Below are 10373 nucleotides of genomic sequence, written 5' to 3'. Positions count from 1 at the left end.
GGGGGTATTTGTACCGAAAACTGATCTAAACCCATAAAACCCGTAAACTTACTCTGAACACCTTAGTTAAGATCCAAATATAGCTGTAACAAATTATCAGGTCCCTGTGGTCACATCCTCATCAACACGCAAATATACTTAAGTTCTTTACTTGTGTAATCGAATTTTGCATTCATCGCTAAACTATTCATATCAATAGAAAAACCGAAAAAGAATTAAGTAAAAATTATATATGAAGCATCTTCAGGAAATCCCCGAGAAATATTTAGTATCAAGTCTATATATAGAGCCAGTTTTCACTCTAAATATCTGACTATTTACTGTTTTAAAAGCTCAGACTTTATTACAAGGTATATAGGAACACGTTATTATTTGTGTAGGGTTTATATCTTATAGACATAGGTATCCAGTTCGCAGGAAGACGTAGTTGTCTCAAGGGCTAGGGTGTAGACTTACACTGCCAATCACACGTGTATCTATGTCTTAAGTAAACGTGCATACCACGTGATGTGTCTGTGATGTACCTTGCACACGAACGTACAAATGTACAAGAACATTGTAAGAGTACGCGTACATAAAGGTCTCCTGCGTACATTATCTGACGTACACATAGACCTGAGACACCAGTACGTACACATAGACCTGAGACCCCAGTACGTACACATAGACCTGAGACACCAGTACGTACACATTGACCTGAGACACCAATACCTACACATAGACCTGAGACACCAATACCTACACAAAGACCTGAGACACCAATACCTACACAAAGACCTGAGACACCAGTACGTACCACTTTGACCTACACGTACATTGTACGCGTATGTAACCATCAGATACATATACAGCAGTATAATTATAAGGTACGCGTACGCACTGCAATGCTACACTAAGATGACCATTGTAAGCATACGTACCGATCCGTACAAAGTACAGTGAAGTCAATTGTATGTAGACGCATAGTATATGTCGGTACACGTACATTTTAGGTACACGTACATTTTAGGTATACATACATTTTCGGTACACGTACATTGTCGGTACACGTACAATTTAGGTACACTTACATGATCGGTACGTGACGTACTGTATTCAGCATTGTGTGGCTTACTGAGTTATTGTACGCACGTTGTACGTGCTCGTCAAGCCAATGTTGGTTACACACTTTAGTGTCTGCACCAATCTTAGGGATAAATTGACACTCGGACAAAACAATCGCAGTTTGTAGCATTACATACTTATTAATGAGGAAAAAGAAAGCTGGAAGCAGGCTGTGTCATTGTGAATGTCGTATGCCCGGCACAGTGGGTCGCTAATAGGTGCTGAGGAAGGGCGGACCGTCGAGAGACGGAGCGACAAAACATGAAATTAGCGGGGGCACGAGCTCGCATTGCACCTGCGTACAATTAGCGCCTGGTCTTGTGAGTGGCATTGCCGTGGTGAAACGTTACGGCACAAAGACCGAGTGTCCGAACAGATCTGACCGATGGTCATTGACACGTTATAATGATCGATAGTTGTTCAAAAGAATCAGCGAAAAAAAATATTCCCTAATTGCGAGTTTGTTAGTTTTACTATTTATTGGTTCTGGTCATTGGGAGCACTATCAGATTGGAACAATTCAAACATTCTGTTCATCCATTTATTTTTCAATCCTGACATATTTTTTTCTTATTTGACTTATTTTTAAACCGTTCAAATAAATAAATCCCAAATAAATAAATCCCAGTCTCATAGGAACAATATGCTACTTCAATATTTCGTTCAACAACGTTTGAAGCCAAATAGCACAGGCAATATAAAATTGGATTCGTCAACTCTGTATCTGTATTAATTAAATAATTTTCAAATCCAAAACAAGAAAGAATACAGATTGTTGAATGTTGAGTATTTCCTCTAAAGAAGAACTTCAGTGCCTATTCACAATTCCGGGACTCGTCAACCTCTAATTGGTGAACGGTGCTTCATAATCGGGCTACATGTTGATTTCTGAGCTCTGTCCCTGACGGTGTGTTGTCTTACTGTTGTATAGCCCGATCAACACGTGTATTTCTGAGCTTAATCTCTGACGGTATGTTGTCTTTATTGTTGTATTACCCGGCCTACACGTGTATTTCTGAGCTCCATCCCTGACGGTGAAGTTGTCTTACATAAATGTACCGTTGTATAACCCGGCCTACAGGTGTATTTCTGAGCTCTGTTTCTGACGGTGTGTTGTCCTACCGTTGTATTTCCCGGCCTACACGTGTATTTCTGAGCTCTGTTTCTGACGGTGTGTTGTCCTACCGTTGTATTACCCGGCCTACACGTGTATTTCTGAGCTCTGTTCCTGACGGTGTGTTTTCCTACTGTTGTATAACCCGGCCTACCCTTGTATTTCTGCACGTCTTCCGGTCAAGGAAAAATACCTCTCTCTGAAGACAGAAAAATCTCAACCCAAGGGGTAAGCTTTTTAAATGTCAAGTCCAAGGCTTTGCCGAGGGACAGACTTTTAAGAATCTTACTCGGGGCCCAAGGGTTGATATTTTTGTCCAACTCCTAAAGTGGTGAATTCTTATTTTTCTCCCACATTAAATACAAGTGAGAATTTCATGAGAAAAAAACACGTTGATTTTATAATTTCCGGCTGATCAGAGTTATCTTCCGTGATCGGCTCTTGTTGACATGACGTCATGCAATAGGCAATGGTTAGGACAGGAGAAATCCCCCGTCTTTACCCTAGGGTAAATGACTACTATACTATTGCCACGCATTTGGGTAAGACAGAAAAAAAAATCAACCCAATTAAAGGATAATAATTTCAAAAGTTTAGCCCAAGGCTATGTAATGACAGGGGAATCTCCCCGCCTTTACCCTCGGGTAGGACCGAGATATTTTGTCCGGAAGTGTGGATAACGCTGTCTGATGTGGGAGAAAGAGGAATCTTTCCCTGACCGGGGATGTGGATATCAATGTCTAAAAACAGAAAAAAACTGTCTTCCTAGTGAAAAAACAGCTTACGCGCGCCATTATTCTGAAAACGTCACCATCGTTTCATCTTTTTATGAAGAGCAACCAGAGTTACGTCATCATTTTTGACACAATTTTCACGCGCCATTGATGATGGCGCTGTGTACACAACTCATATTTCATGGTAGGACTTATCCCTGTGTGATGCTGGCGGCAGTAGAAATAGTAACTTACCTGTAGAAGCCGGAATTAGGAGTAATATACCAAGACATGAACGTATTTGTCAATTGTGTAATGTAAGAGATATCGGAGAACAATTCCATTATATATTTGAATGTCCGGCATTAGATAATGAAAGGAAATTTTTTCTTTCCCCTATGTTAATTAGACGTCATAGTGTTTTATCGCTTAAGGTTATAATGTCATCTAAAAGAAAAGCATTCCTAAAAAAAATGATGTCCTTTTATCATTTTTTTTTATTCTGTCTGTTCCCCTGCATGAAAGTATTTATTATATGTAACTGCAGAACATCTCCGTTTCTATTATACTGTATCCCTCTATATAACCACGCATGCTAATTACTGTACATGAAATATTTATATTTATATATCTCAGTATACCATTGTAATACAAATGTGTTGAGACAAATAAAAAAGTTTAAAGTTTAAAGTGTGATGGCGGATAAATGCTAACCTGAGGGTTAGATTTTTGAAGGTTAGAAAGTCCCGTGCCGAGCTTCAAATATCTTACCCTCGGGTTGAGACTTCTCATTTTACATCATACAGGAGTGATTATTTATTTTCGCTCTTTTAACAAAAAAAACACTATGACTACTGTCGGTTGAGTTGTGACTGACATGATAAGACAAGAGAAAGCTAATCACCCCTCGGGATGGAGATTTCTCTGTCACACCCTCTAAGTAGGGGTCAATTGGTCATCAGAATTGATGTATTTGTTTAAAAAAAAAAAAAAATCAACTGTGTGATTTTATGAATAATACCAGGCTGAAATATATATTTATTACATACTTACTAATAAATACGGGTTTTTTGTATATGCGATACGACACAATTGCTCTACCCCATATCAGCCCTCGCCGTATCACCCCCCAAAACCCGTATCAGCCCCCGCCGTATCACACCCCAAAACCCATATCAGCCCGCAAAACCCAGATCACACCCCATTTGGAAAAAAAAATCATTTTTCAATATTTCAAAAATGAAAATAAATCATATGATAGTAGTTTTTATTAGTAAGTATGTAATAAACAGAATAAAACACGCCTTTTTCCATATCACCCCCAGTATCAACCCTCGACCAATATCAGCCCGCGGGCCTTCGGCCCTTGGGCTGATATTGCAGTCTCGGGTTGATACTGGGTGTGATATGGAAAAGGGCATGTATTATTCTCTATATATTGATTTATGTATACATCAAATATTATTTCTAACTAAACACCGATACAATTCCTTGTTAACCTTTGTTCGTCAATGAATAAGTTATCATTAAAATAAATCGTAGCCGCACCGTTTTTAACGGTTGTCTATATATATTGAAATACTTGTATTTTCATTAAGTTAATAAGCGGAGCACCATTTGCTGACAAATCCAGTGTATATCTTCATATTTATCAAATTAACGTAGGCAGTAAAATAATTGGGAGCTGGTGTTTAAATCACACGTGTTAATAACTACAGTATTAATTCAAAATGTTAAGATAAAATTAAAAAAACTTCGGCTTAATGTTCATTCTATCTCTCCCTAAAAAGTAAACTCATTGTCCCGCGGTTTCTGGTCAGCATACATTCATGCCTGTTGAACAGCAAGGCCGGACCAAAGAAGTAGTCTGGTTGTGGTGTGTGACAACGTAAGTAATGCAATAAAAAATCTTTGCATGTGCAATGGTTAAGAACGACAGATACCGGTGTTGTTGTCCCGTGGATGCTTCGTGTACCGGCATATCTCCAGTCGGTAATTAGTGCCACGACCAGCGAGGACGCTGGCTGTCAAATAAGCCCCGAGTCAGGAGAACCCTTGCCGGCCAAGGCCCCCCTTAATCAATACGGCGACTAGGGGTTTCACGCGAGCTACCATCCCGATGTCAAATCCTTTTGACGGATAATGCATTTAGACTTTCTTAGCGTGAACTTAATTTCGATTCATGGATTCCCCTCTCCCGAGGATTCCTAGCACTGCCAAGCCGGTACGGGACAGCTACGTACCGGACTCATCAAAATTTTGAAAATAACGAAAAGGAAGAGATGTAATAATAATGGAAAAATGAGGACAGTAGGTTTCGTAAATTAGATTTAAGACGAAGCACTAAACACGCATACTTGGCGTAACGAACTTATATGGAAATAAGAAAAGTACATAGAAACTGTATAGTCGGATTTCAATAATAATCCCTGTGTTTTCTTTGATCATCGTTTAATATAAATCTGGACCGTGGGTCGTGTCCCCGGGACATATTGACCGGACGGTAGGAAAGCCGACCCAATATTCCGCTCGGATATGCCGAGGGCTGCTGAGGCGGTAAACTAAGTTTAGTTGATATTAAATCAGCTGGAGTCTTGGAGAGGATTTGGGAATTGATTTCATCCCGACTTTATCCTCCGTCCGTGCCCCGGTCGCTTACTCCACCGGACAGACCGGCGGATCATCATTGAACCTTCATTACCCTCAGCAGGCCAGATTGCCCGATAACGTCCTGAGGTATGGTGGAGCATGATAAGAATAAGGCAAAAGAGATATATTGGGCGCGACTTCGCTCCGACAGGGCCTGTGTACGAAATCCCATGTCAAGTGTCACTTATCGATCGATCGCCAGACACAGTAAAGTTTTGCCTGTATTTTAGCATGGTGTGTATAGGCTACTCATGTAACGTGTTCCCCTGCTCGTCTCACATCTTATTCAATTGATAACATTACTTTAATACAGCTAATTATTTCTGTCTGACCTCATAGACACTTTAACACTACAGCGCGCTCTCCCAGGATGTCACGTGTAATCTGTCCCCTAAAAAATCGAACGCAGCACTGATTGTCGCTCCATACATGTATGTATCACAATTTAAATAAAAACTTCCGGAATATTATAAATTAAAAAGAAATGTGGATATCTATAAAATGATATTTACAACAATCACAAACTTACCACCTGTTTCGTTGGTACGTAAAGTAATGTCTCTGTAAGTCCTTGGATTTTGTCTAACCCATCCAATGGTCCCAAACGGAATCCTTTGGCTTTGACCCAAAATCTGAACTTTGAGTTTTCTGCCGAAGATTGTTCCTCACCGGTCAGTACTCGTATTATCCTGTTATACTTTTTCTCCGTAACAGTTTTCGTTTTACCGCTGTCTCCATAATTTTGAAGGGCCCAGGACTGGAACGTCTGAAACATTTCATTTCTGTTGATTGTGTGATTAGCAGAAGCCACGACATCCCCCTCCACAGAAGCAGACGACATAACCAAGATGTCAACAGGCCGGTCACCGCTGAACAAATGATGCGCCGAGAAGGATTCCAATTTAGGTATATATATTATAACGGCGGATAGCGGTGTAGCGCACCCTACAGGACTGGGCGGCGATGGTACAGCGACACTTGGCACACAGTCTACAGCGGCCTGGACTAGGCTCTGTGGCGAACGTAAATTGTCACAAACAGCGGTGAACCGGCTCACGCGCGAGAAAGGACGAACTCACACGAGGTTTTCTCTAATTAGGACTGTTTATGTTTGAGAACAAAGGTAACAGGCGCAAATGACCAATGGCAGCGCTGGAAAGCATCTGTCCCGTTTAGGAATGAATCTGTTATGGGGACTTCTATTGTTTGCAGTAGATACTCTGGAAATAATTCGAATGGAAGAGGGCGGGACGCACCGCTATGGTGGCAGGACTGTTTTAACCAGATTATGGCTCCAAAACAGGCATGTTGTTTGTGAGCGCTACAGACAAATACAATTAATGCTTCGAGCAATGCCTCAGCAGAAGGTTCTTTTGCATATTACGGTAAATTAAATCCTCGTATCTAATTCCGTCTCAACAGACCCTGCATCCTATAGACTGGCATCGTTGATACTGGGACCAGGATACCTACAAAATGCAAGCGTCGGAATGAAAGAGACCATAATGCAATTTAACGGGAAACCTGGTATAATTGGCCTGGGACGAGGCCCGAGGTACTACGGCTTCCCTGCACTAGCTCAGACCAAACAACTTGTCACAGACGTAAAACGCATTAGCGACCTCACCAAGCCTGAAGCTCGACAAAGTCCTGAATACTTACCGAGGGTACACTCGTCAACGAAACTACAAACAACGTGTCTGTCTCCTTCTATATAAACTATTACAAATATAGCACCAAATGTTACACTCAGCTCTGTTTGTATTAACGTCAGGATAAAAGGCACAAAATATATTGATTACGTCACATTAGATATTGCAATCCTCATAAAAACAACGGCATTGACACAACAGTGTATTTCAAGGAATATTGTAAAGAAATTAAAAAATTATAGTAATAAAAGGTCGTTGGCAAAATTATCACAGACTTCAGAAAATCACCTAAGATCTACATTTGAATGTATCTAGTAATATATATATAAAAAAAAAAAGTTCATTTAGAATTTAAAATCTCATAAAATTTACATTAAATAATAGTTCGACTAGTTTAAAATACATGATTATTTGTTTCAAGCATCTTGCTTTTAAAGCCATAAAGTTCGATGTTTTCTATTTTCTGTAAATATTCATATTAACATCATTATAAAATGTGACAATACAACAACGATAAAAAAGCAAAATTTCGCTGGTTTTTATTTACATATTATTTTAGGAATTACATTGTACACATGGTTTTAAAAAGATATAGACACTGTGAGGTCGTCCCCATGGCCGGGTCGGTGTTTAATAAACTTCTGACGTCGACTCTAGGTGTAGTAGTGGGACAGTTACTCACAAGCTCGTGGTAAATAAAACACAGAGTATATATTGTTGGACAAATCCTCTGGATTAAGCTAGATACATTTTACATAGATGAGATACAATTGGAAAATTGTCACTGTTCTTTGAAAATAGATATATAATATAATGTTTACTTGTGTTTCACAAATAAAACGATGGGTATGATTTGTTACGCTATTTTTAACTGCTTTTGTATTTTTATCTTTGAATCATTTGCATGATTTAATCTTAGAAGAAACTCATATTTATTAGGTTATGGACTTAGATAGATCGTATACAATTCCGTGTGCGTAGTGATATCGATCTTAAACAATTCTGCGTACGTAGTAATATACATTGTATATATGATAGTCCGAGTCGGTATGACGGCACGAACTTAAATGTAATTCCTCAATTACCTCGGTACATACCTAAAGTGTCATCATACTTTATAGAATGAGATATTCTTTACCTATTAATATTATGGGAGAAATGAAAAGCGATTCTTTAATAGCTTGCTTTTAGCTTTGCCAGCGTGTCTGTTAGTTGTATGTTTCGCTTGGAGAAATAATCACTGTTTGTGCTAATATTCACACTTAAAGCCTACTCGTTATCTTGCATTCACAAATACTTTATTTTATAATACTCGTCAAAACAGATCCGGTATTGTTATACAATGCACTGGTGTTCTGGTGCACAGATATGTATCTCACACTTCTGTCAGAGATGTATTTAGTACACGATCCGCATGATACGCATGCGTCAAACGCTTCCCTGAGCGAGGTGTTGACACGACTAATGAGCATGCGCGACGGGGAGCATCCCCTACTTTTCCAGGTGAACGGCTGGAAAACTGCTAATTGAACGCATCAAGGTGGTTTCGTCTGTGCGTACATGTTTTAGTACCAGGTATCAGTAAATTACCGGGTTCTCGTAATTAGATAGGGACGAACAACAGCGGTCAGGTAGACAAGGGGTCAATACGGCGAAAAATGAAACGCAAGTGATCATGAGGTGGTCAGATTTAATTTGTTCTCGACCAATAGTGGGAGTTGTCTACCTGGAAGCTGGTCGATGTAAGGTTATCCGGGGCGAATCTCATGTTATTAACACATACATCACCGTTATAATAAGTTCATTCACAAAGCGTATATATACCGGGGCCTGTTTCTTTTTTTAATGTAACGTTTTTTTGGTATAAATCCTGGCAGACCTGCAAATGGTTATGCAGGCCGTGTGTGGCTTTGTCATGGCGCGATCGCCTGAAAACAGCATCAGATCACAAAGTCCGAACTTATGTCATAAACGAACAATTCTGGTCGAGCCGGTTCAACCGTTTGGATTGCGATAAATGAAAACGACCCTAATCAGGCTGACGCCCCGACAGTGTAATTGTAAATCAAGCCGGGCTTCACACGTTTATTGTTGGTGATCCTAACGGTTGACGACTCTTTTTTTAAAGGAATACTTTCTCAATTTCAATTTAGAGATTCCTTTTTAAAGTCGAAGAGTATGACCACTTGCTCGTTTGTAAATATCACGTAACTTTGATTGACTATATGTGTGCAGGTTTCTCATGGCTGATACTGAATTGTCCCGTACGAGTGTACTGGTGCATTGGTGACTCAATAATGCTATCAACATCAGAACGTCAAAACATCATAACATTCACGCCCTGTTTGTGCTACAAATAATGAGAGGTTGAAGATAATTTCGGAATGAAGAAAACTTTCATGGTTTTATTTTTTGTTAACATATTTGATTGCAATTTATATATAATGGGAGTTGGGCACAAGTTTTACACCTTATATTAAGCCCTTTCCATACAATATATTAATACAAATTTTCAAGATGGCATATCATATATATATTTACATTGGCTTTAATTGAAAGAGACAGACAGACAGATAGTGACAGAGGGATTGGGGAAGACAGAGAGAGACAGAGAGGTTGGGGAAGAAAGACAAAGAGAGAGACAGAGACAGAGAGAGACAGAGAGATTGGGGAAGAAAAACACAGAGAGAGACAGAGAGAGACAGACAGAAAGAGAGACAGACAGAGAGAGACAGACAGAGAGAGACAGAAAGATTGGGGAAGAAAAACACAGAGAGAGACAGCGAGAGAGAGACGGAGAAAGAGACAGAGAGAGACAGAGAGAGACAGAAAGATTGGGGAAAAAACACAGAGAGAGACAGAGAGATTGGGGAAGAAAAACACAGAGAGAGACACAGAGAGACAGAGAGAGAGAGAGACAGAGAGAGACAGAGAGATTGGGGAAGAAAAACACAGAGAGAGACAGACAGAGAGAGAGAGAGACAGAGAGAGACAGAAAGATTGGGGAAGAAAAACACAGAGAGAGACAGCGAGAGAGAGACGGAGAGAGAGACAGAGAGAGACAGAGAGAGACAGAAAGATTGGGGGAAAAAACACAGAGAGAGACAGAGAGATTGGGGAAGAAAAACACAGAGAGAGACA

General features: G+C 39.8%; 1 protein-coding gene across 3 annotated transcripts in view; it reads right to left on the bottom strand.

Moving 5' to 3' along the window:
- Positions 1-6513, bottom strand: part of LOC110448779 (nucleolar protein 4-like) — a 120369-nt gene extending 113856 nt beyond the window's left edge. For 2 of the 3 annotated variants that reach the window (XM_021495208.1, XM_021495209.1), the window contains exon 1: positions 6110-6513. In XM_021495208.1, coding sequence (XP_021350883.1) covers positions 6110-6421 — 312 coding nt within the window. In that variant the 5' untranslated portion in view covers positions 6422-6513. The remainder of the gene's footprint in view (positions 1-6109) is intronic. The other variant, XM_021495210.1, reaches the window with a different exon arrangement.
- Positions 6514-10373: the final 3860 nt, after the last annotated feature.

The sequence above is a fragment of the Mizuhopecten yessoensis genome, unplaced genomic scaffold, assembly GCF_002113885.1.
Source record: "Mizuhopecten yessoensis strain PY_sf001 unplaced genomic scaffold, ASM211388v2 scaffold4301_1, whole genome shotgun sequence".
Taxonomy (NCBI): Eukaryota; Metazoa; Mollusca; class Bivalvia; order Pectinida; family Pectinidae; genus Mizuhopecten; species Mizuhopecten yessoensis.
Note: the sequence above shows the minus strand (reverse complement) of the source record. Positions and strands in the feature narration are given on the sequence as shown.